The following is a 19,105-nucleotide window of genomic DNA, read 5'->3' as shown; positions in this document are numbered from 1 at the left end:
TAACTTTCTGAATCTATAGTATTTATTTTCTTTTTGTAGCCCATTACTAAGTTATTAAAATACACTTGACCAAATTTTTATAATAATCAAATAATAAATTATATTACACAGTAATGTGAACATGTGGCATGGCGTGTCATGAGGTCAGTAGATGTAACAATAAGGTTCACGGGTCAGATGTGTACGATCTATGAAGCAAGGAGCCGCGCACGTCGCTGCAATCAATACTCCACTTCAGCGACCTACCATACTAACATCACCCACTTTGCCCGAGCCCCTAGATATGGATCTTGCAATTTGCAAATCTAATTTATGCGGGAAATAACCTTGAGATCTTACATTGGAGTTTTTTTATTCAAAACGGCTTCAATGATTATTGATTTTTAAGTTTGAATAAGTAGTTACCTATATAATATTATCTCTTATCGGTAAAAAGTATTTGAGTTTGGTGTATTATCAGAAGTGAGTTTTTAAAAGGAGGAAATATAGTTTATAATATAGGTACCTAACTAACTATAATATTAATTAAGCGCCAAGTAGGTAATCACAATTACATTATAATTAATTGCTACAATAAAGTAAAATTTTAAGATGTTTACTTTCATGAAAATCGATTAATTATTTAAGTATGTACCTAACTACATTATTGTAGTGCACATAAAAGAACAAATTACTCAAGTGAAAAATAAAAATCAAGATTGAATCTGAATGCGAGCCTCACGAGAGCATTTCCATATGATTTTTGTCTGGAAGGCCGGAGTGACGGTCCATGACAGGGCAGCTGGAGGGTGCGCGGCAGAGGAGGAGGCTTGATATTGACCTAGATGTTCATTCAGAGTTCGGTCGATGCGAAACTTGACATCTGCGCGTTCCTGCGTTTCGTATTTTTTAATTTAATGTACGTTTAATACGAGAGCTTTTAGTTCCTATTATATTAAAACATTCGATTATAATAATCGTTCACACGATCATGATATCATTTATCCCATTCACGCTCGTTTTTACCTGATCCCATACAGCAGTGTTATGTGGTGCGACTCGCGAGGCGATCGGCGGTTTCGGTGTGTTCAGCGCTCAAGTGTTTTCCGATAACATGCAAAACATGTATAATAATTTGAAAATTATATTGGAATAATAACATCATGGAATCAAGGAAACGTTCTAAAACATCTATCTCTACATTGACAAAAAATAAATCAGAAATGGATAATACGCACTCCGACGTGAGTATGTTATGTAATTTGTGTAGGTACTTTTGGTATACGTTGAGGTAGGTTCAATGATTGAATAAAAAAAATATAAATCCCAATCTTTTCCATACAGTTTTAAAAATTTGTCTCAAAAATCAACAAGCGCAACAATATTTGAGAAATAAATATTTTTATTTTTTATCATTGCTGATTTATGATTATATTATATCCATTTATTTTAATATTTTGAACTTGTAATGTTTTTAAAACGCTCACCTATTTAGGCTATTTCTTTAATACATTTAAAATCGAGTACCTATCTATCTCGAAATATCAAATATCGATTTTTTAAAGAATTCCCAAAGGCGACCTAATTAATTCAATTTGAAATTAAAATTCAACAGTGCAGTGAAGTGATGTTAAAAAAAGAAGAGCAAAACCAAGAAGAGACGGAACCTGAGCGAGGCAATTGGACGGGTCGATTTGATTTCCTTCTATCATTATTGGGATATAGCGTGGGATTAGGAAATGTATGGAGGTTCCCATATCTCTGCTATAATAACGGAGGAGGTAAGATATTATTTCTATTTACGATCTACATTTAAAAGCTGTTTTCTTTTATATTTATTTAATTTTTTCCGGATTTAAAAAGTTAAAATATATAGGTAAATAAATATTTACATTATACAATTTATTTAAAACAATGCTCTTAATTTATTATTCCTTTTTATATATAGAGTTAGACAACATTTTAATTAGTGATTATGAATACAATAATGTACTAAGTAATCTACGATTTTACCGAACATGAAAAACTCTTTGTTCACTTTCTTTATTGTACCTATTCAAAAGTGAAATGCCGTGTTTAAGAAAATATTTTCAACAAAAAACAAGATTCTGTCGTAGTGCAAAGCACTTTACTTAATCGTCGGTTTGTGTTTCATTCGTATGAAAATTCTTTTCATAAACATGTGATATTTAACCGCTTTGTATGTAAGGGTATTTAACGTACTCATTTTTAAACGGCCTCATCTCTATTAATTTCTAATATCCACGGTGCTTTACGAAAATTGTTTATTTATTGCTATTTTTATTCACTTATACGTAATTAAATAATATTTACTATTAATTTTAAACAAATGTAGGTACATATTCCATTATTCATCTAATTCTATGGGAATACAGAAACACATACAAAGAAATAAAATTATTAACTTTAATAGATTTGAAAATTAATGGCACTCAGATTACTACACATGAAAAGCCTTCCATCCGAAATTTTAGCCGTACCTACATAAAAGTATAAAATATTATAAATTATTCCGTGGTAACCACGTATAGGTATATTAAGAAGAGCTGGAACGTCAACACATTTACACATTGCACATGTTAGGCCGGGAGATACTGACACAAAATTTCGGGTCATTTGTAACAGGATGGCGGTCTAGAGGGGTCTTAGTACGCAATGACAAAAAGAAAAATGATGGTCAGAACGCTGGTACCGGCGGACTAGTCGCATGGGCGTTAGTCACACTCGTCGGATAAATAGCGAAAGTCCAACGATTTGTAACACAAATAAACGCACACAGATACACGATAGCCCTTAAAAAAGATGTAGGCGGTAGTGTCATGCCATACTTTTACGATGTGACTTACAGTTCGCCATACCGACGTGAATGCGTTGATTAAAAAAAACAATTCAACCATTTGTACCGGGCTAACTTTTGCACAGGTAACCATCGTCGTGCAGCCATTTACTAAAATCGCCATGCCATACTTTTCGGATGATTTTTGATTTTTTTTTCTCGCCAAACGATTTGTACCACCCTACATTTTTTTTCAACAACTCCTGAATGATTATAAATAGAAGTGTGATAATTCCATACCTGTGAGAGGTGGCGATTGTGTATAAGATTTTTTTCTTATTGTAAGATTTTATTCGTAGTTTGAACGATTTGTAGCAGTATGGCACTTATTTTTCCCTCTATTAAAAGTATGGCAAATATAATAATGGTCACGTTGCATCATATACTTTCCAAAAATGCCGTACTGGTACAAATCGCCAATTCTTTTCATTTTTTTTTACGTCTTGGCTTAAGTCTTACAATCATCCGCCCCATGTTTGCAATCTGCGATATTTTTTTCTAGGTAGAATTGTATACAAACAGAATATAATGATCCCATACTGAAAAAAAATATTTTACGTATTGTACAGTCGTATTTTTGAAACGTGACGAATAAATTAATTTTTCAAGTATGGCAGCACTTTTTCCCCCTAAGTACTAGAAGTATGACAACTATAATAATGGTCACATTTTATCAAATACTCTCCAAAAATCCAAATGCAATACTGGTACAAATTGTTTGGCGAAAAAAATTTTTTTTTTTGCAGATTTTCAGCGGTATGGTGGCCATTTGGAATCGTCCGAAAAGTATGGCATTACGATTTTCGTAAATGTCTGCACGATGATGATTACCTGTGCAAAAGTTAGCCTGGTACAAATGGTTGAATTGTTTTTTTTTTAATCAACGCATCGCGTCGGTATGGGGGGCTGTAAGTTACACCGGAAAAGTATAGCATGACACTACCGCCTACATCTTTTTTATGGGCTATCGGTAAATTCTAAAATTTTTGTGTTACAAATCGTTTGACTTTCGCTATTTATCCGACGAGTTCGACTAACGCCCACGCGACTAGTCCGCCGGTACCAGCGTTCTGACCATCATTTTTCTTTTAGTCATTGCGTAATAAGACCTCTGTAGAACCGCCATTCTGTTACAAATGTCCCGAAATTTTGTGTCAGTATCTCCCGGCCTATGTATGTGTCATATTTTGCAATTGTTTATAAATACAGGGTGATGTAATTGGTGTAGTACGAATATCTAAAAATCTATGAAGAATTTTTTGATACAGTAAATGGAAGAATTATAGACTATTTTACAGTATTTAATAAAATCATTTAATTTTTTGTTCATTTTCATTAGAAATGTCAATTTTTCTCACCAAGGTGGAAATTTGAATTATAAGGATCTTGTTAGAAAAATATAAATTTTGACTAAAATCGGCATTTTTTTTTTCAAAAATCAAATTACTAATTAATAATCAGAGTTATCACATTATTAAAAAAAATAAGCCAAACAACAACCATCCGTGTGGTGGGAGTGAGCGCACGTGTTATTTGTATTGTTTTTATGACCTGAAATTTAATTATTATTTGATAATTGAATAATTACTAATACTTTTATCCAGTTGATTATTATAAGAATAAATAATTAAGTTCATTAATTGATTTACTTTTAAATTATAATTTTACAGGTAAATTATGAGAGCTTTCATAATTATATTTGCATATATTTATCTACAACGCACCCATTTTACAATTCAAGTCTAAAATGAAACTAGAGTCGCATTTATTTTTGAACATACTGTAAGTGAAATTGCATAAGTGTGAGTACTGTGAACATGCCAGCTTTCCTTAATTGACCGATAAGTCTTAATTATTATCTCTACAACATCTACCTTAATTGATGTGAAAAATTATACTCACGTGTGACGGTTACCTAATAGCACAGTATTACAGGTAAATTAGCTTGGAGAAATTTTTGCATATGTAGTGGTGTGTATATTACTCAGATCTTAGAGCGCGTTTCCACTATATCGTTCTGGCCTATACAAAAATGTTTCGATATCCTAACATTACTATTTAATTTTATACTTATTCCTAGCAACACTTTTGTTTTCAATAAAAACAAGTTTTTATTTGAAAGAAAATGGTTTTGACTTTATAAAAAAAATATATCATTCAATTTCACGTCCTTGAGCAAACGACAAGGCGACTACCGTGAAACAATAAAATATCGTGTCCATAATAATTTGTTTCATAATTAATATTTGACCATAATAATTACGAAACAAAACAAATAAATAAATCGTCACTTGATAGTGGAAAGTGGAAACACGCACAAAACCAGAATAAACCAGTTTACGCTGTCCGCTGGTGCCACGTGCAGTCGTTTGGTACCGTGAACATAAAGCACACATTTCATTCAAAAATTATAATTATTACGTATAGACCGGGAGATATTGACACAAAATTTCGAGTCATTTGTAACAGGATGGCGGTTCTACAGGGGTCTTAGTACGCAATGACAAAAAGAAATAGTTTGGAAAATCCAAAAGTGCACGCCTCATAATTTTTTTTTAATAATTATTTATTAATTATTATTTTTGTTTATTTAATAACAATTAAACCACATCGAATCAGACCCTGAAAAATGAAAGGGTTCTATTCCTGAGCATACTCAAGCGTAAGAGAAAAAAAAAGACTCGATTAGTAAAGTATTTGGGTCGCTATCGTGTTAACAAGAAAATCCTCCGCACATACAGACACACGGACGTCCAAGACAGAACTTTTTTAAACTGTTTTTTAACTAGTTTAAATAACAAAAATGACATCAAAAATATCATGAATGTTAAAAATAGTGTTTTTTCTTAATATGTGTGTGTATGTATTATCTTACAAGTGCAATGTATGATACATAAAGACATTTTAAGTTTGAAAAATCAGATGTTTTGCGCGAAGTGACAGTAGTCTGTACCCACCTCAACGCTTCGCTTATGAGGCGTGCAAAACGATGGTGTGAACACTGGTACCGGCGGCTTAGTCGCGTAGGCGTTAGTTGAACTCGTCGGAAAAATAGCGAAAGTCAAACGATTTGTAACACAAAAATTTTAGAATTTACCGATAGCCCATAAAAAAGAAGTAGGCGGTAGTGTCATGCCATACTTTTCCGGTGTGACTTACAGCCCGCCATACCGACGCGAATGTGTTGATTAAAAAAAAAAACAATTCAACCATTTGTACCAGGCTAACTTTTGCACAGGTAACCATCGTCGTGCAGCTATTTACGAAAATCGCCATGCCATACTTTTCGGACGATTCCAAATGGTCGCCATACCGCCGAAAATCTGCAAAAATTTTTTTTTTCGCCAAACTTTTTGTACCAGTATTGCATTTGGATTTTTGGAGAGTATTTGATAAAATGTGACCATTATTATATTTACCATACTTCTAGTAGGGGGAAAAAGTGCTGCCATACTTAAAAAAATAATTTAGTATTAATTTATATAAGTGAAGATTTCCACCACCTAGATCTTTGAAATTTTGTATTTATATTCGTTGAACCTCAAACTTACAGGAAAAATTAGTGCCATACTGTTACTAATCGTTCAAAATACGAATAAAATCTTACAATAAAAAAAAATCTTTAACACATTCGCCACCTCCCACAGCTATGGCATTATCACACTTCTATTTATAATCATTCAGGAGTTGTTGAAAAAAAAATTTAGGGTGGTACAAATGGTTCGGCGAAAAAAAAATTTGCAGATTTTCGGCGGTATGGCGACCATTTGGAATCGTCCGAAAAGTATGGCATGGCGATTTTCGTAAATGGCTGCACGACGATGGTTACCTGTGCAAAAGTTAGCCTGGTACAAATGGTTGAATTGTTTTTTTTTTAAATCAACACATTCGCGTCGGTATGGCGGGCTGTAAGTCACACCGGAAAAGTATGGCATGACACTACCGCCTACCAGTGGCGGTACGTTCATACAAGCCGAAAAGCCCGGCTTGCCTTAGAAATTCGCTAAGAGACAGGAAAATACCTATATTCACGTTTGAATATTCGCGCGCAATGAGCAACTCCGAATTCAATGAAAACTCACCTACAATATAATATAATATGTATAATACGCCTAGCATAAAACAATGACGAATTCGAGTAAACTTTTAATTTCATCCTTCTTGCTATCGTAATAAGGTCGTACCTTTTATTTGGACGTTACAACCTAAATTCGATGGATTATAAATAGTGCGGTGTCTCGCTTGCACGCGTGGGCTTTTACCGGGCTTTGCGCTCATCTCTTCTAACGTATGAAATTTCGTCGGAGTAGATACATACCTAGCTATAGAACTCTATAGCAATTTCTAAGGGAAAAAAGGCCCGGCTTTTTAACAGTGTGAAGATAGTTACGATTGCGCGAACGAACGTCGTGAATATTATTGATAAGTTATAGTTTGTTTGAGCGGGTGATTATACCGGTGTAATTTAGGTTAAGTTTTTCGAATTTTGTGGTAAAATAAGTGTCGCGACAGCAGATTGTGTTGTAAATTGTGGTGGTTTGCTTTGTGCTCAGCGGGGGAAAGGTAAAATCATTAAACTTTACTGAAAAACAATTAATTTCTTCATCAAAACCAACTCCCGATTTGTGCATTACCGAAACTAGTAAGTCACTTATACGAAATTTTAATTGTAATGTTTACGAACGATTTCATGAATGAGAATTACTTAGAAGAAGCCTTTCCCCAGCTGTTGAAACTTGCACATATTTTGTTAGTTACGATTCCTGCTAGTAAATAGGTACTGTATACCTAGTAGGTAGTTCTTCCACGGAGCGTGCTTTCTCATCGTTAAATCGTATTCATAGGTACGTATTAATTATTAAGAAATACGTATAAGTATTTATTTGGCCAAGAACGCCTTTCTGTATTAGGTATCAATAATTGCCATAGAAAAGTAGCTGTTAGGTACTTAATTGAATTCTAAAACAAACACCTAGTTACTTTCTATAATTCCGATGTTATAAAATCTTTCCTTCAGAAAGATTGGCGTTTTGAATTAGAATATATAAATAATCTGTACAATTTTACTAATAATATAATGTCATACAGTTTTATATAATTTATCGATTTTAATGATAAACGTTTGACTCAACTGTTTGAGGGCGCGCGTGAAAATTTAAAAGATTTGATTCGGTATGTAGGTAATATGTTCACGTTTTTTTTTAAGTTTTATAACGAACATAATTACACAGTATACCTAGGTAGGTATCTTATTCATGAAAAGGGTACCCATCAAACACTTTGAAAAATTTGGGCTTGCCCAGTCCTTATACCCTAGGCACGCCACTGCCGCCTACTTCTTTTTTATGGGCTATCGGTAAATTCTAAAATTTTTGTGTTACAAATTGTTTGACTTCGCTATTTTTCCGACGAGTTCGACTAACGCCTACGCGACTAAGCCGCCGGTACCAGCGTTCACACCATCGTTTTTCTTTTTGTCATTGCGTACTAAGACCCCTGTAGAACCGCCATCCTGTTACAAATGACTCGAAATTTTGTGTCAATATCTCCCGGTCTAGTTAATGTAAAAGTTATACGTATGTTAAATGTGCAAATATTAAAATAAAGTCTCATCTTTTTCAGAGGAGAAACACATATAGTTTAATTTAAAATCCCTTATATATATAAAATAAAAACTAAAAATAAAATGTTGTTTTATTTTATTTGCTGACCATACACTACTACAAACGCAAAAATTTCTCCAAGCTAATTTACCTGTACAATATTATTTCCTACAGTAAGGAATCGCCTTTGATGTCGCGCGATGCCGCCGCCAACGTAGGTACTTACGCTGCCACACGAAAATACGCTAGGGTTGCAACAAATGGGAAATAAAACAATTTTGATTATTAATATTATGACGAAATCATTTATTCATATGTACATTCAAAATAATTGCGATTATTAAATCTGATGTAATTATTTGTTCATAAATATATAATTACAGATATTGCACTGCTAAATATTATTTACGTGGACACTTTATTTTTGGATGTTCTTAATTGTATATTATACCATTTAACTAAGTAATGCATTCGCATTGGGATGTACAATCTGATTAGAAAATAATGAGGACAACATATACATAGCTTTGATTTTAATTCAACAGATACAATTAATACAATCTTTCTGAAATATTGTTTCCTTCTGGGATTTCAATGTAGAATTACATCCGTAAACGGAACAGTTTTTGCGCGTCATAATCATATGTAAGTACCTATATATAATAAAATTATTGCACAAAAAATACGACTGCGTCTTCCTTTCGCGATAGTTAATGCAAACTCAGCGTGATTGCATTAAGCGGCCCGCGTCGCCCGACCCCCCGCCAGTTCCCCTCCGTTTCTCTGCACAAGTACATTCGTCGCCATACTGTAGGATGGTAATACTGTGCTAATAGGCTCTAACGAGGCAACGTTTATCTCCACGGTTCTAATTATTTCCAGCGATAAAATTAATGTTTATTAATATATAATACATAATAGTGAAGAATAGTGATGTAAGAAACATCTCAATATTATTGTACCTACTTATACTTTGTTTCAATTTTTAACTGGAACAAATTAGCACTCTGTTTATTATGTAGAGATTTATTTATGAATATTTTTTATGTATGACATAGAGTCATATAATATTTATTATCTGGTATGACTACCATCGCGTTAACTCTTAAATATTAAGGGGAAAACATTACTTTATTTATTTTTTGTTTAAGGTGCATTTCTCATCCCCTTCACGGTGATGCTTATAATTGCTGGTTTGCCGCTCATGTTCATGGAGTTATCTTTCGGCCAGTATGCAGCGCTGGGTCCTGTCGCAGTGTATAATAGATTTTGTCCATTGTTCCGTGGCCTTGGCTACGGAATGGTTATAGTTTCATCCATAGTCATGTTGTACTACAATATCATCATAGCCTGGACTTTCTATTATATATACGTCTCCTTTGTAAGCATCTTTTATCAGCTGCCGTGGCAGAATTGTGACGCCGATTGGAGTACTGAATGTGAGTAGTTTCAATTGATATACATCTTACTATAAAACATATCCATAACATATCCTTAAATCTTCTAAAGCTTGTGTTCTTTAAAAATTTCCGGAGTTGTTGACAAAAAATAATGTAACTATAATAAATATTATTCAGTTAACATAAATATGACTTAGCCTTTTGTGGGGAAAGCAAGAAACATTTACCATTAATAACATTATATCAAATGAATTGAATTTCAATGTTCAAAAATATAAATAACACAGCGCACAATGCTACTGTGTGTAACTCATTCATTAAACGTATTTAATTACTTTTAGTTTGCTACTCGTACGAAGCAGCTGATGAATGTGAAGCGAAAAATGGAACTTATTACTTACGGCAATGTTTCAACCAAACCCAGGCTGTATTACATAACTTATCCGCTCTGGTTAACGTCACGTTGAGGCGACCACCCGCTGAAGAGTACTTCTCGTAAGAGCTTTTTTGTTCTTCAAACCGTCAACGTTTTAAAGTATTAATGCTCTTTTGTAGTAACTTACAAATGGTATTTAATTTTAGGCTGTTTTTATTTTAATTTCAATTTAATACGTCAATGAGTTAATTTTGGTAACCTATTAAAAACTCGAATTTCTATTACCCGAATCTTAAAACCCCGAAAACGGTTGTTAGAACTTTTAAAAGACAGATGTAATGAATGACAAATTTTTAAAATTCCTTTTTTAATTTCCCATATGAATCAATTTCCAGATGCACCAAAACCAGATTTTTAAAAAGTATTTTTTTGTTTCCCGTATTCTCATAATACAGATCTTATTATACCAGATTCTCAGAATACTTTTTTTTGTTTCCCATCGTACCATTTTCCAAATAAACTATTGCCAAATTTTCATAATCTTTTTATTTGGTTCCCATATAATCGTATAACAGATAAACTATTGCCAGATTTTCATAATCTTTTTATTTGATTTCCATACAATCGTGATTATACCTTTACTATCGACTAAAAATAAACATTGTCAGTAAGTAAATTTATTGTTTTACGACGGCGAGTGCCAGAACCGACTCGCTATTGTTTTACTTGCCCATTACAGAAAGGTTTAAGTGTCAAATTCGACTCAGTAGGTTAGGTTAGGTTTGAACTGTGAGCCCCTACGCACGAGCCGAGCGAGCGAAGCGAGCGTGCCGCGGCAGCGGCCGGCGAGTGCCAGAACCGACTCGCTATTGTTTTACTTGCCCATTACAGAAAGGTTTAAGTGTCAAATTCGACTCAGTAGGTTAGGTTAGGTTTGAACTGTGAGCCCCTACGCACGAGCCGAGCGAGCGAAGCGAGCGTGCCGCGGCAGCGGCCGGCGAGTGCCAGAAGCGACTCCCTATTGTTTTACTTGCCCATTACAGAAAGGTTTAAGTGTCAAATTCGACTCAGTAGGTTAGGTTAGGTTTGAACTGTGAGCCCCTACGCACGAGCCGAGCGAGCGAAGCGAGCGTGCCGCGGCAGCGGCCGGCGAGTGCCAGAACCGACTCGATATTGTTTTATTTGCCCATTACAGAAAGGTTATAGTGTTAAAATCTATTCAGAAGGTTAGGTTAGGTTCGTGCTGCGTCCCCCTGGAAGGATTATGTTTTGCTGGATATCGTTTATTTGAATTTCAAAAATCTGGACATTGTTTGTCTGGATATAAATTAACTGTATTTCAAAAATCTGGACATTGTTTGTCTAGATATCAATTAACTGTATTTCAAAAATTTGTGTTTTAAAAATCTGGCTTTCGTGCATATGGATTACGGTCATCTGGATTTTGTGCATCTAGATTTCGTATGTCTGGAACTCATTCGTCTGGATTGTAAAACGTCGTACAAATAAAGAAATGGGCAAATGAAATTCGGAGTTGCGATTATATGGCAAACAAAACTTCGAAATTTTAAAATTCGGGGTTATGAAAAAATGTCCAAACGTTTTCTGGATTATGATATTCGGAATATTAAAATTCGAGATTAAGATAGGTAACCGTTAATTTTTGTAGTGTTCGTAATTTTCCATTTGGAGGGTACAAAAATAAATTCTTAAACGGTAAAATATATCGATTTTTATGATTAATACTTGCTTTATATTTTAGGAATCACGTACTTGGACTATCTTCAGGGATCCAACAGATAGGTGGTATACGCTGGAGCTTAGCTGCGTGCTTGTTTGCAGCATGGGTTATCGTCTTCCTTTGTTTGTGCAAAGGAGTGCAGTCATCGGGAAAGGTCACATTTTTTCATTGTATTAATTAGAAGCAATACATTTCATAACACTATGTGTAATCGGATGCGAAAGATTGATGATAGATGTTAGTTTGTCAATTACATAAAAAACTGAAAGGGTTTTGAACGAAATTTGGTAAAACATCCGTGATTATCATAAAGGGATTTTCTTGAGGTACCACGTAAAAGTGGTTGTAATACTACGGCCACACTACCGTGATATGCCAATAATTATTGCCACAACTTTGACAACACCTAGGTGTAACCACGACTTATGGCCATAATTCTACAATGCCAATCAATATGCCAAATGGCGGTAGGCAATAGCTCCGGGGGCGGTATTCTTTCGCACATCAAAGAAGATTACCGCGGTAGGTAATTATTGCGTTTGCGGCCACACTACCGTTTGACGTTTGTCCATTTTGCAATATGAGCTCGCCGGCAACGCACGTATCGACCGACATGGAGTGGACAAATGAGAAAGCGCTCGAGTTTTTAGAATTATTTCAATGCGAACCGTATCTTTGGGATACCCGACAAAAAAATTATAAAAATCGCAGTGTACATAATGATGCGTGGCGTCGTATCAAAAAAAATATCATTTTCAAGTTCAATTGAAGATTTGAAAAAGAAAAAATATTTATGGCAATAATTACCGCCATATCTAGGTAAACTCTAGTGTAACCACACCAGTTCATGCAGTAATTTAGACGGTAATTTAATGCCATAATTATTGCGGTAACAGCCCGGTAGACGGTAAGGTAGTGTAGCCGTAGCATAAGGGGAACTTTGAAGTACATAACACTTGTTAGCTATAATCGCTTTTAACATGTAAAAAATAACTTTTTCCAACACTTCCAAAACCTTGACTAAATTATTTCCTTCTCAACCTTTAGGTACATTGTAAAATAAACAAATTATCAACATCTTTCTAGGTGGTTTACTTCACAGCGCTGTTTCCGTACGTGGTTCTGGTTATTTTGTTCTTCCGTGGCGTCACTCTACCGGGAGCTTCAACAGGGATTCTGTTTTATCTCACTCCAGATTTTAGTCAACTGGCTAATGCCCAGGTTAGAATAATCGACAGTTTTAACATTTATCATAGAAGAAATGATGAAGCCAATGTGTATTATATATACTGTTTTAGGTATGGGGTGACGCAGCAGTGCAAATATTCTTTGCTTTAAGTCCGGCTTGGGGTGGCTTGATTACGCTGTCATCTTACAATAAATTTTCAAATAACTGCTACCTGTAAGTATACCTGGTGAACGTATTCGCTTATAAGATGCTTGATAATGCAAGAGACTTTCTAAAAATATAGACGCTTTTGTTTCGTGTTAACGAGGTTTTGATGCATTTGACATTCCTTTACAGAGATTCTCTTATTGTCGCTGTGTCGAATATAGCGACCTCTTTTTTTGCGGGTTTGGTAATATTTTCTGTGATCGGGTTCCTTGCACACGAACTGCATGTGAGCGTAGACCGGGTGGTCGACCAGGGCGCGGGGTTAGCCTTCATCGTGTACCCCGAAGTGGTCACCCGCCTACCGCTCTCACCGCTTTGGTCCATTCTCTTCTTTTTTATGCTGTTGACTCTTGGACTTGATTCTCAGGTATTTTATATTTCAATTTTATTGCCTGATTTTCATTGATGAGTTTTTTTATTATTATTGTAGGTATAGTTTTTTTTCTAAGCCTAGATCTTATCTAATTCCATCAGATTTAATATGCTAAGCTCATTTTCTAAATTTAAATATATTTCGAATACCTGACCAGAGTTTCGTAAAACAAGTGCTTTATTTTCAGTTTGCGTTGATGGAGACAGTGACAACCGCTATACTAGATAGGTTCCCAAACTTTAGGGAGAGGAAAGTGTGGGTTGTATTAACTGTAGCAGTTTTTGGCTATCTCGGCGGTCTTATATTCACCACTAACGTAAGTAGCTCTATGCATACTATAATGTAGCTTATTTTGTACTGGCAAAACCTTCTGTTTGCATCCATCGCCGGTGATAGCAGTTCATGATGGTCTCGAGCCATATACTTTTTCACCCCACTCTGTTAGATAAATTTTATTACATATTTGCTGTAACAAATATATTTATATTTTCTACAGGTAAAGTTCGTATTGCTCTATTTAGTTAAACAAATGGTAGGTATTTATGCAGTCCTTGCCGTCCGGTGGTTAGAGCAATTTCTTCTTCTTCATGTACCCCGCATTAAACATTAAAAACTACGTTAATATATGTTTCCTATAAAAAAGACACCAACATAATTTATACTTTTTCAGGACATTTTTCCCGACTTGGATTTTATGACATTTTTCGATTATCGTAATCGGTTTTATTCAAAATTATAAATTGGAAATTTTCAGAGCGGAATGTATTGGTTGCAATTAATGGACAAATATGCGGCTAATTGGTCTGTGTTGATAATTGCTATTGGCGAGTGTATTCTGATTGCGTGGATCTATGGGGCTGAGAAATTCTGCCATGACATTGAGCGGATGATTGGCCGTCAATCCAAGACTTGGCTATGCTTCTGGAGTACCATGTGGAGAGGTATTACGCCAGCCGCTTTAATTGTGAGTAAAAAATATTCTTACGTATTTATAGCAAAAGGCTATTTTAATTGTATTTTAATACTTTTAGGTTATACAGATAAGAGGTGTTACGTATTTTTATTTTTTATTATATTTTATACATTTCCTTTTGAATAATATGTATTGCAAAAGTTTTAGATCAAAAATACTATAAAGAAAGTATTTTAAAAAAGATGTGCTTATGCGTATACAATTTATGTTTTCTAATTTTCCCATTTAATTCCAGTTCATACTGGCATTTAACTGGATTGAATATAAGCCCGCAACATATGGGCATTATGTATATCCGATGTGGGCGGATGCGGTCGGTTGGATCATCGGGATGTTGCCCATACTTGTTGTGGTTTTGATGGCGATTGACAAGATTTGCACTGGCCCTGACGATCTTACTATTATGCAGGTATGTATTTTGTTGGTCGTAAGCGACGGATGTTCTTAGTTTGCTAGCGTGTCTGTTGTTGTTAGTGTGTTGTTTTTGAGGTTCAAGTAACCTTTTTTAAAATTATAATTGTTTAACACGTTTAATCTATCAGCCTTACGATATAATTTGTTAGAAAAATCTGTGTTTAGAAGCAGAAGAATATTTTTTACCTTTATAACCAAACTTTTATAACATTTTTTTATAATAAACTAGATTTCCGCAGGCGGCTTCGCCCGCGTTTTGAAAGGAAAACCCGCATAGTTCCCGTTCCCGTGGGATTTCCGGGATAAAACCTATCCTATGTGTTATTCTGATGTATAAGCTATATTGTGGTAAAGTTTCATTCAAATCCATTCAGTAGTTTTTACGTGAAAGAGTAACAAACATCCATACATCCATACTTACAAACTTTCGCCTTTATAATAGTAGTAGGATAGTTATCTCGTAACGAATTTTTTTACTGACCTACTTCATTGTTCTATATGGCTATTTGAGGTCAAATAAATTCCAGAAAGCGCGTTTCCTCTCGCAACCGACGGACGAATGGGGTCCAGCACAGCGCAGTACCGTAATACTCCCGGGTGAAACCGAACTGTCCCCCCCCGTGCTGCTGCTGCACGGCCGCCACGTGCTGCGCGAACGAGGCGCTTGACCCCCACAGGCTTTTCCGCTCGCTGTTATGCGAAAGGTATAATCGACCTTATTATTTAGGTCTTAAGGTGTGAAATAGAATACAGGTGCCGTACTGGTCTGTAAAGAAAATTGAATATGGGATAGGATGTGTGTGACGTGCTGTGAAGGATTGTGCTTTAATATTTTAAAATTATATTTCACGCTAAATGAAATTTGAAATTCGTTTGATCTGCCTTAAGTCTTCTGTTTAATTTAACTTTGATTGTTATACATGCCTATATTTAGAATTTCTTATTGCAGACATCTAAAGATACTGGGGACACAATGTCTATAAACAGCGGAGTGGAAAATGATATCAGAAAGTCTGATATAAGTGCAAAGAAGAGAAATTCAATTAAGAAGAAAGTTCAGAACTTCAGTCAGTCAGAGTCTGACGATACTGCTCTCGTTCCATTACTACAGACGTACAAAGATAAACCTGAAATTGCCAAACAAGGTGCCAAATATTCACTGTCGAAAACAAAGACTGATTCAATAAATGAAGAAGAAGAATATATTCTTAAAAATAAAGACAAAGACATTGAGAGCGGGAAGCTATGCAAGCCTGTTACGACAGCGCAAAATATATCAACAAGTGTTTTCAATGAGCGTAGTAAAATTTTAGATTCCGTTATAGTTTGTAGTCCGACTACTCATGTTTTTGGAAGCACAAGCATGACTTCATCTTGTAGTACAACAAGAAACTCCTTACTTATTGAAATGAATGATATACCATCTAACAGTGTCAATACAAACGCTTTAATTTTCACAACTGCAAAGATTCATGCAGATAGTCAACCTAAAACAATGGACTCCACTCATGTATCCGCTACTCCAATATTATCAACTGCCGAAAGTAATTTAATTAGAGCTGATGTCACACCCGTTTTAAGTAATGCTTCAACTAAAGCTGATTTTATCAAAAGTAGTAATTTTAAAACGGTTATATCTACAAATGAACCAACATCTAAAGTAAATTCAAGTCTATCTGGACAAATGACAAATGAAACTAAAAAAGTCATTGAAAAATCACCAACAAACAAGTTTGATGACAAGATATTAGAAAAAGATATTAAGAACTTGTCCAAAACACTTGCCAGTGCAGTATCAACGCCTTTACCTACATATTTCTACACAGGTATTCCTAGAGAACAAAGTCATCAGATGAAAAATAAATCTGGTGATGATACTGCAAGCATAACGAAAACAGACTCGCAAAAAACTAAAGATGAGTTTAAAATAAATTCAAAAATAATGAACGACAATAAAAAATCGACAGATACAAAACTAGAAAGTACAAGTAGCTTAAAAAAATTACAGCGTCAGAAACACGCAGCCGTTGAAGAAACAAATTACTCAAATATGTCACAATCGGAAAATAAAAAAATAAATACTGAAAGGTCGGAAGAAAAACCGATAAAAACGAAAGATACACCGAATACGAACCCTTTAAAAACTAATGGTTCAATCCAAACTGATACTTTAAAAAGAACTACGCTTTCAACAGTTCAAACGAAAATCGTAAAAACTAGTCCAATGGCATGTGCATCTGGAACGGAAAAGATTGCTACTATTTCCACAGCAGCACCGGTTTCTAAGTCAGTGACAACGGTTAAATCTATTAACACTGGTGCAATTAGTTCAAATAAAGAATCTTCGTCCAATATTTCCTCATTATCAAAACCCTCTAGCGATGCTAAAGGGCCTGGAGCAGGGTCATCAAAAGCAATGTCAACTGTAACATTAATTTCTACTTCTAAAGATGCTAAGGATGAAACTAAAGATCTTGTAACAAAAACACCAATAACAACTTTAACTGCCAGTACTTCTACACAACCATTTAGCTCTTCTAAATTAGCAAAAACTAGTTCCGTATCTAAGATCGATAATGCTACTAAATCTCCCCCACCGACATCGGCCAGTAAAATACCCACTTCACTCAGTAAAACAATAACAAGCAATAAAACAAAATCCAATTCAAGCATGGAAAATCAAAGCTTGAATTTGAAACAATCTTCTGTTGCATCTACATCGAGTAGTAATATTCCAGTAAGTACGCCATTATACATCGTTGCAACTTCAAAAACAAAAATTGGAGGTACGCCTACGTCGAACACTGCAGGCATTTCCAAAGCACAAACTGATAAGTCTGTGACTCAGGTTATTTCCACAGTGAGAACAACCCCAACAGCTATTAGTAAACCTGCGGCTTCAACGTCAGGGATTGATTCAAAGGCAATCGATTCAAAACTTAAACCAACTACATCCAAATCAAGTCTCAAAAAATAAATAGTTCATATCAATAAATTGAAATTTTAAATAACGTAGGTATAAAACATCTAAATAGGTAAAAATATTTCGGGATACATAGGTACAATCGACATAAAAAGTTCGTGGTTCTCGTAAAATTGATTTTCTCGGTGACACGGGAGATTAAACAAATTTATTTTTTCTTAATATCAAAATTATACAGTATAATATTATTTGCTCACTTAGGTTATTCATAAAGGAATTGAGTGTAAAAAAATAAATTTAAGATTATTATAAAAAAAAAAAAATTTGCCGGTGTAACTGTGCTATAAATACTTGAAAAGTAATTTGCATGGCCATCTTGAAGATAGGGGTGCTAAAATAATATTTTTCATAGACAATATTATGGGTATTGGGTATTGCTATTTTTCAATTTTTGATAACTTTAGAGACAATTAATTAATTTCGTCTCATACAGCGTCAATTTCAGAAATTGTTTTAAAATATTTTATTCCTGGTCCTATAATCAATTTTATTAAAATATATTTAATTGAGTCAAATAATAATAATAATGATTACATAAAAAAAATCATGATGAGAGAATATTAAGAACGCAGGGTAGTTACAGATAATAGCAATTTGAAAATAATCTTTTTTGGAAAATTTTATTATAAAGGTTTAAAATATTATACTTTACGTTTATTATCTTATCATTAGCGTATTTTACTTCTTTGACTTTTTAATGTACCTTAATATAAATGTAAAATTAAATACAGGTAAATTAGCTTGGAGAAATTTTTGCGTTTGTAGTAGTGTATGGTCAGCAAATAAAATAAAACAACATTTTATTTTTAGTTTTTATTTTATATATATAAGGGATTTTAAATTAAACTATATGTGTTTCTCCTCTGAAAAAGATGAGACTTTATTTTAATATTTGCACATTTAACATACGTATAACTTTTACATTAACTAGACCGGGAGATATTGACACAAAATTTCGAGTCATTTGTAACAGGATGGCGGTTCTACAGGGGTCTTAGTACGCAATGACA

General features: G+C 34.3%; 1 protein-coding gene across 2 annotated transcripts; it reads left to right on the top strand.

The window, feature by feature from the left end:
• Positions 1–1,045: 1,045 nt before the first annotated feature.
• Positions 1,046–18,817, top strand: LOC149902390 (sodium- and chloride-dependent glycine transporter 1-like). 2 transcript variants are annotated; one of them, XM_090110336.1, is made up of 13 exons: positions 1,046–1,223; positions 1,595–1,760; positions 9,591–9,878; positions 10,181–10,334; positions 11,978–12,110; positions 13,043–13,177; positions 13,255–13,358; positions 13,482–13,719; positions 13,913–14,041; positions 14,480–14,689; positions 14,934–15,107; positions 15,640–15,816; positions 16,062–16,196. In XM_090110336.1, the coding sequence occupies exons 1-12, from the start codon at positions 1,143–1,145 to the stop codon at positions 15,778–15,780; spliced, it is 1,953 nt and encodes a 650-aa protein (XP_089966462.1). In that variant the 5' UTR covers positions 1,046–1,142; the 3' UTR covers positions 15,781–15,816; positions 16,062–16,196. The 2 variants fall into 2 exon arrangements, with proteins under 2 accessions (XP_089966462.1, XP_089966461.1); XM_090110335.1 differs by lacking the exons at positions 1,046–1,223; positions 1,595–1,760; positions 9,591–9,878; ... (6 more) ...; positions 14,480–14,689; positions 14,934–15,107 and having other exon boundaries at positions 15,677–15,816; positions 16,062–18,817.
• The last annotated feature ends 288 nt before the right edge of the window (positions 18,818–19,105 follow it).

Source organism: Colias eurytheme, chromosome 15 (assembly GCF_061535395.1).
Source record: "Colias eurytheme isolate Ceu_HAF_F1 chromosome 15, ilColEury1 Martin Lab GWU primary, whole genome shotgun sequence".
NCBI classification, from domain to species: domain Eukaryota; kingdom Metazoa; phylum Arthropoda; class Insecta; order Lepidoptera; family Pieridae; genus Colias; species Colias eurytheme.
Note: the sequence above shows the minus strand (reverse complement) of the source record. Positions and strands in the feature narration are given on the sequence as shown.